Source organism: Ovis aries, chromosome 22, assembly GCF_016772045.2.
Source record: "Ovis aries strain OAR_USU_Benz2616 breed Rambouillet chromosome 22, ARS-UI_Ramb_v3.0, whole genome shotgun sequence".
NCBI classification, from domain to species: domain Eukaryota; kingdom Metazoa; phylum Chordata; class Mammalia; order Artiodactyla; family Bovidae; genus Ovis; species Ovis aries.
In genome coordinates, this window is record NC_056075.1 from 39,469,737 (window position 1) to 39,484,593 (window position 14,857).

At 38.8% G+C, this 14,857-nt stretch overlaps 1 protein-coding gene across 3 annotated transcripts in view; it reads right to left on the bottom strand.

Moving 5' to 3' along the window:
• MCMBP (minichromosome maintenance complex binding protein) overlaps positions 1-14,857 on the bottom strand; it is a 38,055-nt gene that overhangs the window by 5,146 nt on the left and 18,052 nt on the right. For 2 of the 3 annotated variants that reach the window (XM_027960309.2, XM_042238513.1), the window contains 12 exons: positions 14,360-14,500; positions 14,202-14,243; positions 12,091-12,192; positions 11,467-11,611; positions 8,543-8,694; positions 7,043-7,143; positions 5,818-5,996; positions 5,356-5,479; positions 4,044-4,161; positions 2,312-2,477; positions 1,255-1,388; positions 185-349 (listed from right to left, as the gene is read on the bottom strand). In XM_027960309.2, the coding sequence (XP_027816110.1) occupies positions 185-349; positions 1,255-1,388; positions 2,312-2,477; positions 4,044-4,161; positions 5,356-5,479; positions 5,818-5,996; positions 7,043-7,143; positions 8,543-8,694; positions 11,467-11,611; positions 12,091-12,192; positions 14,202-14,243; positions 14,360-14,500 (1,569 nt within the window). The remainder of the gene's footprint in view (positions 1-184; positions 350-1,254; positions 1,389-2,311; positions 2,478-4,043; positions 4,162-5,355; positions 5,480-5,817; positions 5,997-7,042; positions 7,144-8,542; positions 8,695-11,466; positions 11,612-12,090; positions 12,193-14,201; positions 14,244-14,359; positions 14,501-14,857) is intronic. The other variant, XM_012103025.4, reaches the window with a different exon arrangement.

A 14,857-nucleotide genomic window follows, 5' to 3' on the forward strand; every position in this document is an offset into this window, starting at 1 on the left:
AAGAAAAAATTAAAGTTGTATGTTAGTAATATCTATTTCAAACAAAAGACATTAACAGAGGAACAAAAGACATTATATAACACAGAAAACAAATAGCAAAATTACCTCATCGGTAATTACAGCGAATGTAAATGGATTATTCCAATTCAACACAGAGAAATCCTTTGGTTTAAGCTAAACACACCTTGGTTATTTCATCAGAGATGCTATAATCCAGGAACCTCAAAAGGGTCAGATAGATGCGGAATTTATTCAGCACAGAGGGCAGCACGGCTGAGAGAAGGCTGTTCATGTACTCCTCCATGTTTGGTGGCATTAGCTGTGGCTGCAAGTGGATCTGGCAGTCTGCCTAAAAAGAGGAACAGTGCACAGCATTTTCCAAGTTCCTAACCTGAACCAAATTTTTAGGGGATGCTTCAGCTCTATCAGACCCCTGAGGGAAATAGGAAATATGATTTATTATTAGGGGGAGGTCACTTTTTAATATTAATTTATGTGAACTGTAACTACCCAACAATAATTACCAAAGCTAGCCTTTTCTTGGTTACTTATGTTTCCTCAGTGGTATCAGTAAGCATATAGAAAGAGTGTGCATCTCTACAAACTGGCTAATTACGATGTTTCAGATGTTTCCTTCATCATGGAATATGTACTCTGTATCTTACTAAACTGGATTTCTAGACACCACATAAAGCAAATGACACTTTCACTACAGAAACTCACCACTGGGCCACCTCGTTCCCATTCACAGGCAGTCCTCATACATCACGGGTGAGCATGTTATACAGAGCAACTAGACGTCTTTCAAGCAACTGGGTGTATTTCTCATCATTAAAAGACTCAGAAGTAAAGGTGCTCTTCCGTGAAGCATTGAAGTAACCAGGCTGATTAGAAACATTCTAAAGGGAACTCTCAAATATTTCTCACAAAAGATTCGCAGAAGACAGTGGAACAGAGGCAACAAGAACCAAGGTCTGGACGTTAATCAGGCAATTTACAGAGAGCTTCTACTTTCTCTCCCCACGTGTGGGGGTTTCTGCTGCCAACAGCTTTCTTTCCTTGCCTTGTGATTTTCTTTATAGATACGAGGTGTTCATTCCAGAGAACCAAAATATTTAATTTCCTCATTAATAATCAGCAGCCATAATTTTAAAACAAGTTTAACTTATTAAAAATAAGCAGTGCCAAGAAACAAAGCAAAAGTCCAGATCTCTTTCCAGTAACTGCCCTCCACTTCAAAATGACCCTTCGTACCGGCAGGAGCGATCTCCCCTCTGAAGTAATAAAAACATTAATGTTGCAGGGAAATTCCATCTGGTGGTAGCTGAAGTCATAATCCACCTTCTGCCAAGTTATCAGGTTGCTCAGGGCAGTCACATTATGAACACCTACAAAAGCAGGAAAATAATTTTTCAGTCACTTGATTTTAATTACTTAACCAAATTAGTTTTGCTGACATTGATAATAAGACATGAGATTTCTACTGCTTTAAAAAATATGAGAGGCACTGTCCAATTTTCTAAACGACCATTAACTAAGAGGGTTCACAGACAATATTTGTCCAGATAGATAAAACATATCTCTGGAGCCAAGATTCCCTACCCACCCACCCAAAATTTACTATCAAGCATCGGGTGTGCAATTAGACAGAAAATAATTCCCAAAAAAGTAAGATTGCTTTGTATGTGATGTGTCCATAGGGCTAAAATAATCTGGCAGGACCAAAACGGTTTTTACAGAGATGAGGTTACTGAATTCTAATGACTTTCTGATCATTTCTGCCTTAATTCTACCCAGTCTAACCCTGCTCTTTCTACCTTTACCTCCTGAACCGATTACTAGCAAAGGGGCTTCTGCATTCTCATGTGAGCAAGGTAGAGCAGTCTGCTTTCTCATTATTTCATAACGTGTTTCATCACATTCAGTTCAAGCCATTTGATCTTCTAGATATTCTGATTCTTTGGGAAAAAAGTTTAATCACATTGGTTGGTAAAAAAATGTTTTATTAGGTCTTTTCTACAACTTTTCTTTTCAGATAATATAGGACTAAAGGCAAAGCCTCCTGCCTTGCAACCTTTAAAAAGGTTACTTGTATCATGGTACAGTTTTCAGACCATCATAAAACACAGCTGATGTACACAACTTATTTGTTTACCATATAAGCTTTACCTAAATTCACAGAGCAAGCCTTTATCTTAAATATCTGTGAAGTGTGAATCTGCCCTTGTTCACGGTTATATTTTTAGGAAACCATTACCCAGCCTGGCCTCACTGGGACTTAGAGGTGGTGGGGAAACGTCGGTGCACACACCTGGTGTGTCCAGCTGCCCCTGCTCCAGGAGAGTCTCGTCAATTACAAGTGAAGTGTTGCTGGGCAGCTGCAGGAGCCCGCTGACCAAGCGATTGGCCGAATAGTCTTTGTGGGGAATGAACTTCAAATGGTTCATGTTCTCTATAGTCATCTGTAGCCGAAAAGACTGCAAAGAGGAATTTCCTAATTAGCAAGTTTCACTCTTAAGAAAATATGTATTTGGAGTTAAACACTACCTTTTATAAGGAGAGAAAGATCTTATCAATTTTTAAGGGAGTAGGCTCATGGTTTCTGGAGCTCTCAGAAACAAAAATTTCTACATCCTAAGTAAGAATTTCTCTGATTCTATGAGCTGGTTTATTCTCAACTATCCTGTTCAGTATTCCTGGAGAATAGTTTTTATTTTACTAGTGAACCAGAAACAAATCATAGACAACTATATATTGGTATATGTATCTCAAATACACAGAGGCTTAAAAAAAAAAGATATCACCAGAAGCTTGCTAAGACCCGTTTATGGGGTCCCATGAGGTCAAAATCCCGGATAAAGGATCCATTCAGTGTGCAAGAGACCAACGGGTTTATGACAGCAGAGCACGAAAAGCTCACTGATGAGATCTCAGACTTCACACTCGAAACTCTTTTTGAAGAAAATACCACACGGACAGTTTTTCGTTCAGTATCAGAACATCCAAAAAGAACATCCACAGTTATCTGAAAAGGCTGTTGACACAGTCCTTCCTTCGCCAACTACGTTTTCATCTGTGTGAGGCTAGCTTTCCTTCATATACTTCAGTCAAACATCATGTTACGATAGACTGAATGCAGGAACAGATAAGCCAATCCAGCTGTTTATTAATCCAGACATTACAGAGACTGGCAACAATTTAAAACAATGCCACTTTTATCACTGATTTTTTTTTGTTTGGAAAAAATAGCTATTTTCGCAATTTTACTTATGTTTGTATATAATTGATTTGTTTTCAATGACTATCTTAGTATGTTTTTAATTTCTAACATGGTAAATTGAGGATACAAACAATCCACACAAACAATTTCTCTTTGAGCCCTCAATGATTTTTAAGAGTGTAAAGTAAGTCACGGAGAGTGAGGAATGCTGGTCTATCTGGTCTATTGCTGTGTCTCTTAAGGGCCTAGAAGACACTGAATAAACACTGGTTAAACGAATGATCTACTTCAATCTTTTAAATTTCCAAAGTAAGGTGTGATCAGCATTGCCAGGCACACAAATAATCAGAAGCTATTCCCCTAAGATCTTACCACCACACAAACACTTCATTCCAGATGCTCTGGCAAATAAAGGTAGCTTGACTTTCAAACAGGAATTAAACTTGGGCAGCAGAGATAAAGTTATTTCCTCAACTAAAAAGAATTATGCTCCTACAATTTAGTTAATTGACATTTAAAATTTTAAAGCACACAAAGGATACCAAATTGTACAAACGAACTGGCATCAAAGGAGAGTACAATGCTAAAGGAATCACTACAGTTGTATTAACTGTTATTCAAAGAAATTCACGCTAAGGCAACAAAGGAAAAGTGAAATGTTTAGAGCTAAGTACATTTTACACTATGAAACCGGGCAGGCTTTGTTTCCCCTTAATGAGATCTATTAAAACCTCAAAGTTAAATATCTGGGTTGAATGAAAGACCATTAGATGGACTTTTAAAGTATACTTAGGTTTATAACACGTGTTTATATTGATCTTACTGCTGGAACCAGATGTTGAATAATTCGATATAAGTGTTCCGTGAAGGTACTATTCCGTGGACAACCACTCAAGTTAACCGTAAATTTTCCTAGTGGAAGAACATCTCTTCTTGTGTATCTAGGGGAAAAAAAAGGTATGAACCAATAAGACACTCAGGTGATTTCCTGATCTCCATCAAAAGGCAAACAAAGAAAAATTAGCTTAATACTGTCATTAAAAATAAAGCAGATTACTCTCATCAGCTTTTTTAAAAAACAGAAACAATAACAAAAGTCACAGCCAATACTTAGTGCTGGTACTGTTCTTCTACCACGTGCCAGGTACTATTCTAAGTACTTTATCATTTAATTCCCAAGCACTCTGAGGTAGGTAATATTATTTTCATTTTACAGATGAGAAATCTGAGGCATTTTAAATAATATGCCGACATTCATACAGCCATGAAGTGGTAGAGCTGGACTTGAACACAGCCAATTTGGTTCCAGCATCTATGCATTCAGCCATTATGTACTACTGTCTCAAATCCTACCTGAGGAAAGATTTATTAGGACAAACATGTTTACTACAGAGTTATTTAAACAGAGAAAAACTAGGGAAGCCTAACATTTAGGGGAAAAGTACAACTGTCTATAATGAAATATACTGTACAGCCATTAAAAGGCTCATGGAGAATTACCATGGGAGAATGTTTAATATTTATTAATGATAAAAGCAAGCTAATCATCTATTTAGAGTACAACTGAGACCCAAGTAGGGAGGCATACACATGGAAACAAAAAAAGCTGATATCATCAGCTACCAAGGTCTGTTAACTGATACCATCCCTAAGTGGTGCGATTACAGACAGCTTCTGCTTTCTTCTTTATGCCGTAGCTTACTGAAGGCACGCACATTACTTTGAAATCGGAAAACAAAGAGCTCTAGCGAGGTGAGAGGAAGAGGGGCTCACATCCATGCACAAGTGAGATGTGCACCCAGTGGCCTCACAGACTGTAGACACAGAGCCTCAGGATGTATAAATAGGGGACTTACAGACTGCAAAAATGACAAGACAGCTTGTTTCATTCATCAGCTAGGTTCTATACCTAGTTTTAGCTCTTACATTTAAGGAGATACAATCAAAATGCTACACATGACCCTGAGAAAAGCTGAAAAAAGGAATATCTGAGATTAGGCGTAACAGCTGTTGCACTGAACAAATAAAAACCATCTGGTGATGAAGCCGAATAAACAAAACAAATGATCTCAGAAACCTTCCTCTTCTTTGTCCCTCTCAACGAAACACCCAACTCCCAGGAACACAGCACTTACACTGTAGAGATGAGATGTAATATAAGGTACTCAGCGGCCAAGCTGTCTCCCAGAAGGGCATGAGTGAGGAAGCCAAGCAGCTCTGCTCTGACTGGAGACAATTCGGACATGAAACCGGAAACAACTGCAGAGAGAAGGGCGACCAGATTCAGCAGACACGCCAGGCCCTCGCGCGCCTCTGGCTACAAAGTAACTATGCAACAAGGCAGTGCACGTCAGCAGACAACTGGCAGGGACGTCAAGCACTGGCCCGTGAGTGATGCCAACTGTCAAGACAGGACAAGCGGCATACCTTTGGGAGGGGCCTCATTTTAATGAAGAGAATTAACACAAAGGAAAGTGGGCAAAGCGATGGTGACCGCTGGAGGAACTTTTCCTGACCACTGAGCACCTGAGCAACAGCTCCACAAAACTCAGCTCCCGCGCTGGGTGAGGCTCTGGGCCACGAGGCGTCACACTTACACTTACAGGTCTTGCTCTCCTCTTTGTTGAGGCAAGCAGGCAGTAAGGGGTTGATGTGCTGCAGCTTCTGGGCTAGGACCACGTGGATTCTTGGCACTAAGGAGGCAGGAGGACTGTGCACCCTCTGTTCCTCAGCCGTGTCCGTGCACTCCATCGGGTCCAGCAGCGAAGAGGCGTCCCTGCCGAGAGACGACAGAGCTTCAGCTCAGAGGCGGCCGCTGTACACACATAAAAGTAACATCTGTCTCTGAAAATGACATGGGAACTCAAGCCAAGGACAGTTCCACCTGACTTCTCCTGAGAACAGAAAAATGCTCCTCCTCTTCGTAAACTGTTACATGACAGACTTCAGGCTACCTACACACGTCATATCATGATAAAGGCGTATGTATGTACATGTGTGCACCAAATGTAACAAAGTGATCAAAAAGAACTTCACCAGTAAGTGGACACTGTACCTCCAGACGTGATGCACTGAGAGGAACATATCACTTTGTAGTTTTCTGCCCAAAATGCATAGCTGGAATCTCATCACAAGGAGACATCAGATAAACCCAAACGGACAGACGTCCTACAGAGTAGCTGGCCTGTACCCTTCAGGGTCGAGAGTCTGCTCTGCCATGTGAGGACACAGCAAGGAGACAGCCATCTGCAAGCCAGGAAACAGGCCCTCGCTAAATGCTGCTGTCTCAACCTTGGTGCCCCTGTACTATGAGAAGTGAATTTTCTCATAGTGTCAAGAAAAGTGTCAATACATTGAAGGACAGGAAAAAAAGAAAAGTATCAAGGCCTTGAAGGACAACTAAGAGCTGGAGACTGCTCCAGGTTAACGCAATGAGTGATCCTGTGGATCCTGGACCAAGAGGAAGACTCAGAAAGAACAGCACTGAGACACTCGGTGAAATTTATGGTTAGTGTGGCCGATGGTTAGTGCACTGTGTATTCAAGGCAAATTTCCAAACTTTGTAGCTACACTCGGATTATATATGAAATACAGACATAGCAAGGATTTAGGATATGACATACACAACTTACTCTAAAGTGTTTCCAAAAACTACGTATGTATAAAAATGTATGTATATAAAGATAAGCAGAAACAAATGACAAATCAGATGGAGCCTAAGTGTTAACAACCTGTAAATCTGAATGAAGGGAAAAGGGAGTTCTTTATATAACCATCCTCCAACTTTTCTCAAAGTTTGAAATTATTTCAAAAGAGACTCACCTTTCATCATTATTCAGTATACTTAGCACAGGATCCACGGAGAGTATGCCATATAACTCAAGAACATCATTTACTTTAAAACAATCCCAGTCTTCATAGACCTAACGAGAGGCCACACAAAATCACAGTTAGGGCTCAATGACGTCAAAAAGTGCATAAGATATTAGCCTTGAAGTAATAATAATCAGAAAATGAACCTCACAGCATCTCCTTTATTTGATAAATGGAGACCAAGGCGGGTAAGGCTCTTACCTGAAGCCATTTTGCTGGTTAGCAAATAACAACTAAAACACGGGACTCCTGACCAATGTCTGTTTTCCCACTGCTTCAGAGAAAAGCTTTTCCCGAAGGATGAACTAAAACTAGAAACATGAATTATCTCAAAATCTATTAACTACACTGAGATGGGGAAAACTGAGTATTACTAACTTTGGACTTCACAAGCTATGCAGTATTAGGAGGACTGACACAGACTTCAAATGGCCATGAGGCTTCTCACAATAAAGAGCCAAACCTTCAAAGCCGTCTATCAAGATGGACGTTAGAAACTGTCACAGCCTCTTACTGGTGAGAGCTAAAAGAAGCACAGAAGGAAAAATGGGCTAATTCTGGTTCCTGTGCTGCACAGCTGAGGTGCCATTTAACTTAGAGCCATAACAACTAAGAATGGAAATTCTCACTGATTGTTTCTGAAACTTGTATCACTTGTTCACTGCTCACGATTAAAAAACCAGAATGAGCGAGACAGGCGAACGAACTGTTAACAGATTTTCTTCTACCTTATTTTAAATCTAATTGGTAAGAAAAGAAAGAATGGTGAAAATAAAGCAGAAATTAGTAACTTAGAAATGATACAGGAAGAATATAGATATTAATTTAAATGCTGTTTCACCTCTATTTGAAATATTCATTTTTTTTAAATGAAGACAATGCTGTGGTAGATAAAATAATACCCCCTCCCCACCATACACATATCCACATCTCACTGGAATCCTTGAATATGTTACATGTAAAAGGGATTTATATAAATTAAAGGACCTTAAGATGGGGAGATTACTCTGGACTGCATGAGTGGGCTTGATCTAATTACTCATGTCCTTAAAATTAGAGAATCCTTCCTACCTACGGCCAGAGGGAGATGAGACTATGAAAAAATGGTCAGAGGGCTGGCTGTATTACTGCTGCGCTGGAAGATGCAGGAAGAGGTCACAAGCCTCTAGAAGCTGGAAAAGGCTAAGAGAGATTGCCCCCTGGAGTCTTCAGAGAGGAACCAGTCTTGCAGTCACTTTCATTTTATCCCCAGTGAGATTCACACTGGACTTCTGGCGTAAAGCCTCTAAGATGATAAATTTTGTTATTTTAAGCCCCCTAAATTTGTGGCAATTTGTTACAGCAGCAAGAGAAAACTCGCTAACACAAATGCTAAGACTTTTCTGTTTTAATTTCTGAGACACTTAGCACATCTTTGTCAGCATCAGAGCCGTCAAAGACTTTTCTTACTTTCACGAGGCATGCAGGACCCTTCTCTCCTGGCAACGGAAAATTCAGATCAAAAGGAGAAGAGAAGTTTAGGGAGCTCAGCTGCTGTCCAGAAGAAGCTTCCGTTTCTAAACGTTTTGGCTCGCCACTCCATTGAAGACCACCAACATTCCCTAAATTCAAAGGGACAGCATTACACATCATCATTTCAAAGGCTTCCTGGAGATAAAGAACATTCCTAAACAGCCTTTTGAGTTTGACTGAAATGATTTATTTCTGAGCTTGCAAACTTCAAGTTGTTTCCGTTTTAAAGGAAGTAACACACATTAGAAGCCCTTTTGACCTGTAAAGGTAACAAAGAAGATCTGGAAGTGTGGTCACCTTCCCCTGCAATAGAACGGCAGCAGACTCCTGCCCCCCCCCCATCAAATCTCCTAGATGTGACTTTAAAAGTTAATATTTAATAGGGTTATTTAACGTCTTTGACCCTCCATTGAGTATATGGGTCTACAGACAACAAAAACACTGGTAGAATATATTTCTTTCTACTTACTAAGCAGAATAAAACCACACAGCAATAAACTTATTTACTAAACAACTATTAACTTCCACTCTGTACCAGGAGTCAGACTAATTGTTGGGCCTTCAAAGATCATTTAAAGATAGCTTGTACCCCTAAAGTTGTTACAATTTAGGACTGGTAACTAGTTAGAATTAAAATATAGCTTGCCACGCCACACTATACTGCTCAGCAATAAAAAGAATAAGATACTGATAAAAACGACAATTTGGACAGACCTCAAGGAAATTATGCTGAACGAAAAAAGCTAATCTATAAAGTCTATACACTGTATGATTCCATTTATATAACATTCATAAATGACAAAATTATAGGGATGAAGAACAAATTAGTCGTTGCCAGTAGGGAGGCAGAAAAGCAGATGTGATTATAAAGGGCAACGTAAGAGAGCCAGGGGATGAATTGTTCTGTGTTCCGACTGTGGTAGTGGTCGCATGAATCTACATATGTGATGAAACTGCACAAAAGTAAGCGCATGTAAAAATGTGAATTCTGAATAACGTCTATGGACCATATCAATATCCATTTCCTGGTTATGATATTCTACTATAATTATACAAGATGTTATAATTATATAAGATGTTGACCCACTTGAAACTGCATCAAGGGTATATGGGGATCTCTCTGTACTATTTTCTTTTGTAAGTGCATGTGAATCTATACTTATCTCCGAAACAGCTTAATATATACATATATATACACAACACAGTCTGATAGATTGCCTAGAAACCAACAAACAAGGCTAAATGGTAGTCTCTCAGTTGTGTCTGACTCTTTGTGACACCATGAACTGTAGCCCTCAAGGCTCCTCTGTCCGTGGAATTCTCCTGGCAATGATACTGGAGTGGGTTGCCATTCCCTTCTCCAGGGGATCTTCCCAACCCAGGTATTGAACCCAGGTTTCCCATATTGCAGGCAGATTCTTTACTGTTTGAAACACAAGGGAAGACACAAACAAGGTAAAACTTTACATAACTAGTGCTCTCAAATGTATTCAAAAGCCCTGAAGTATGACATTCAAACAAAATGGGTAAGAAATAGAAGCATCGACAGCTTAAATGTTAAGGAAGAGAATTACCACATGCCCTGGATTCTAATATGTATTTAGGTTATTGTTATGATGCACTATTAATTTTAATAAACATCTGGGAGTAGAGAAAAAGAATATTATTATATTCACATATATTTGGTGTAAAACATTTCAATTTTAAAAATATTAAAATATGCCTTAGCTTAAAGACATACAGTAATATGAACTTATACAGTAGAATAATATATGGTTAAATGAAACTCAGTAGTAAATCTCTGTCTACCACTGATTGCTATATTTGCTCTCTCAACCCACTCTTCAGATTAAATTAACTCATTTGTTTTACTTCCTCTGCCTTTAAGAAGTGACAGGACATAAAAGGAGAAATAAAGACAAACTTATCTACCTGGCATATGAAGGAATTCACTGCTCATAAAAACTGTGACTGGCAAATCAATAATGATGTATTCCAATTTTGAAATTCTCTTAGAAAATTTCAACTTTTGGTTTCCTTGTATAATCAGAATTACTTGCGTTTTAATTAATATTTTAATACATAAACTACTACAAACCTACTTAAATAGAACAAACAGAACTGTGACTATTCTAAGGGTTATTTGCTTTAAAGTTTAGGTATAAGTAATCCAGCGTACCAAAACTTCACGTTTTTCCTCCAATGTGCTCAGTCTTACTAAATTAGAGCAAAAAGAAATTAAGAAAGGACGTTTCCAGATACAAGTAAGTCATTTTTAGGGTAGACTACTAGGCTTTCATATTACTTAAAGTTTGAGATAAAAAACAAATAGGAAGAAACACAAAAGCCCTTTTCTAGCTTCCCAACTTGAGACCCTGAACACGTGACAGCAGAGCAGCCTCCTCCAGGTGAGCCTAACCGCTCGGTTATGGAGCACAGACTGAGCCTCCTCCAGGTGAGCCTAACCGCTCGGTTACGGAGCACAGACTGAGCCTCCTCCAGGTGAGCCTAACCGCTCGGTTACGGAGCACAGACTGAGCCTCCTCCAGGTGAGCCTAACCGCTCGGTTACGGAGCACAGACTGAGCCTCCTCCAGGTGAGCCTAACCGCTCGGTTACGGAGCACAGACTGAGCCTCCTCCAGGTGAGCCTAACCGCTCAGTTACGGAGCACAGACTGACTGACCAGAGCGCAGCCGTCAAAACTCTCAGAACTGTGTGTAACTCTGCTAAACCTGAAAGCAAAGTGGCCAAATCACTGCCAGCTCCTAGATCTACAGCTACACGATAGAGCTATGAGTTCTAAACATGAATCCATGGCAGGAGGGCGGAAGTCTCCGGAAAGCGGGACGGCACACGCTACCTGCTTGTCTGGCAGTCACGTGCTGGTCTTTCTGTTTACTGGGCTGCAGATCCATATCTTCGTCATCTTCATAGCTTCTCTTGTGCCGGCTGGGGGTGTAAGACGTTGAAGGGCTGACTCGAGCTTGGTTGGCATTAACATAGGCGTTAAATGAAGGGTTAAAGAAAGATTTCCATGAAATGGGGAATATCCTAAAATTATGCTACCTCTATGACTAATAAAAGACTACTTCTATTTTGGTAGCTTACTACTACTTTCGTAGCTTGGTTAAAATAAAAATACTTTTTTAAAAGAAGACTGATGTATACAAAAAAATAAGCTACAAGGATATACTGCATAGCACCATAAATATAGGCAATATTTTATAATAAATATGAACGAAGTAAAATCTACCAAAATTTTTGAATCATTATGTTGTACCTGAAGTTAATACACTATTGTAAACCAACTACACCTCAATATATTAAAAAAAAAGAAACAAGAATTAAAAAATTATTTTTTCCAGCTAACTTCATTGAGGTAAAAAGACTAAGCTTGAAAAAAAAGAAAATGAATTGTTATCTCTTCAATTAAGAAAATTATCAGGAAGCATTCAACACATAACAAGGTTCAGATAAAGGATATTTCTTTTACCCACATAGATTCTCCAGGCACTGGAACACAGTAGAATGTCTGTCTCTCCAAAGTAGTAGTTCGTGGAGAGTTTAAATCAACTTCTTGCTGAGGCTGTGATGTTCACAAAATTTTATTTATTAAAAAAAATTAGCAACTGTGTTTTCAGATTGTTTATAAAAATCACAGTAAATACTTCATATGGAGTTAATTAACAAGCGACTAGTAAATCTAAACTATCATTTTTGAAACGAAAACTGACATAAAATCACTTCAAATGCAATCATCAATGCAGTGTGTACAGCTTGAGACGGTATGTATAAGCAAGGTGGGCAGCCTGAAATGGTATGTATAAGCAAGGTGGGTTTTGTTTCTTTCTTTCCTTCCAGGGCCAAAGTCCCCTTTTCCTGGTACGGTGCTCACTCTTACAACTCTTCAGCAACACAGCACAAACTCTTGCTCAGTGTGTCCAACTCTGCAACCCCATGGACTGTAGCCCACCAGGCTCCTCTCCCCATGGGAATTCTCCAGGCAAGAATACTGGAGTGGGCTGCCATGCCCTCCTCCAGAGGGTCTTCCCGACCTAAGGATCGAATGCAGGCCTCCTGCACTGCAGGCGGATTCTTTACTGTCTAAGCCACCAGGAAAGCCCAATTAATACTGCAGCTTCCCTCAAATCCAAAATACATAATACCCTAGGCTACAAAATTAAATCCCTAAAATAAACACAGTACTTTGTTAAACTTTTTTCAAAGACAACACTCATGGTAATCCCACTGTCTCTCTCACAGGAATGCTATCAACATTAGCCAATAGGAATTTAATGATACACTTCTTATGATGTTGCTCTGAGATGAGACTGAAAAAAGAAATTATTTCAAGACACTCATATTACTTTTATAGCATACAAAAAAATCCCTTACAAGTAAACAGAATCTATATTCTATCTTATAAGAGAAAAACAAAGAAAGAAAGAAAGCCAGAGACACCAATTGAGTCTGAGATGGTATGTGTAAGCAAAGCGGCTTTTCTTTCTTTCCTTCCAGGGCCAAAGACCCTTTTCCTGGTATGGTGTTCTTACTTATGACTCTTCAGAAACACAGCACAAACTCTTTGCCTTTGGGAGTATCACAGATGGACACCCTCATCCATTTTATTCTCCAATTTCCAGATGTTGAGATTACTGAGTTAGAGAGACACTGCATTACTGTGTACTAGAAGAAAAACTGTGTATTAATTTATCAGCTTAATGTAACTTAGGGCTCCATAAACAGGAATGCAGGATTATAAAGTTGACTCATTAGACTCAGCACAACAATGTATTACCCTGTCATGGAAATGCCCTTAAAAAAGACACTGGGAGACTTGGAGGTCATCAAAAGATTAAACGAATTCATCTTTCACGAGTCCATTACTCTAAGAAAGTATAGGAAGTTATATTTCATTCTCTATAGAAACCTTCCTAATTAGGGCCATTCTTCCACACAGATCAGCCTGCTGAGCTAGAATATTTATTCTAGGATTTTGCCTTCTTTCTTCTTCCCTTTCCCATTATTGATATGTAGGAGAGTTTCTATTACTTCCTTTTATCAAAGAAGGCTTAGGTTTACTTTTTTCTTCCCAGGAAGAGAGGGCAGGATTTAATCAAATTTAATGAAGCACATGTAGGGGGTTCCCTGGCAGTTCAGGGGTTAGGACTCCATGCTACCAGTGTAGGGAACTAAGATCCCAAATGCTGTGCCACGTGGCCAAAAGAAAGAAAAAAAGGTATAAAAAATTAAGCGCATGCAAAGCCCTGAAATAATATTCTTTCATTTTTCTTCTACTTTTAATTTTAAAAGAACTTAAGTAATTTTTAAAAGCAAGTGTATAGATATTAGGAAAAGAAAGGAATTAACTTTGTCATTTACAATATTCCACCTTCTAAGACATTTTTAGAAGATCAAAAAAAAATCATATCAGAGAAACTCAAGTAAAAGGCAAATAAACAAAACATTTCACATGACTTCTTAGAACTTATATACAAGATAAGTAAATTTATGATCAACCAAAGGAAAATAATATTACCTGCCCAGGAAAAAAAGCTCATTAAAAAGTTTTTAATATATTTTAAGTATACATACCCCACACTCTGCTACATCTCTATATTTTCCAAAATGAAGAACCTATGATCAAAACAATATATTAAGATATCAGAATCAAAACTGCCACAGACAACACAAGGTCAAAGCTAATCCTACTAATTGTAAACACTAAGTTTCATGAAAAAAGCAATACATACACGTGCTTTTGTGTTTCGGTTAACAGTTTCATAAACTCCCATGTAAAATTCAGGGTCAAACATATCCTGAACCATGCAACGAAACTTCACAAAACTGTTAGGTTTCAAATAATGAAGAGGAACTTCATTCAGTGATGGTACCTTAAAGGGAAACAAACAAGTCAAAATAGTCTCTGTTTTGCAGAGACAAGCACATACACATGTATATCCAGACAAACTGCCATTCCCCACCTACCCACCCCCAATACAAAATCAAGCCCTATCAAGGAGCCAAATGATTTCAACGGTCAACAACACAACTGCTGAACAAAAGTCCTTTCCGCATTCTTGCAAGTTCAGTTCGTATGATGACGTTTGATTATAATCTCAAAGGATGCTTTTCCTTCAGAACACTTTCCACTTAGCAGAAAGGCATTTGCTTTGTTGAGCTATTCTCTTAAACTCATACAAGTAATTCTTTAAAATGAAGGTAATAAAAGATCATCAAAGTTCTCACAA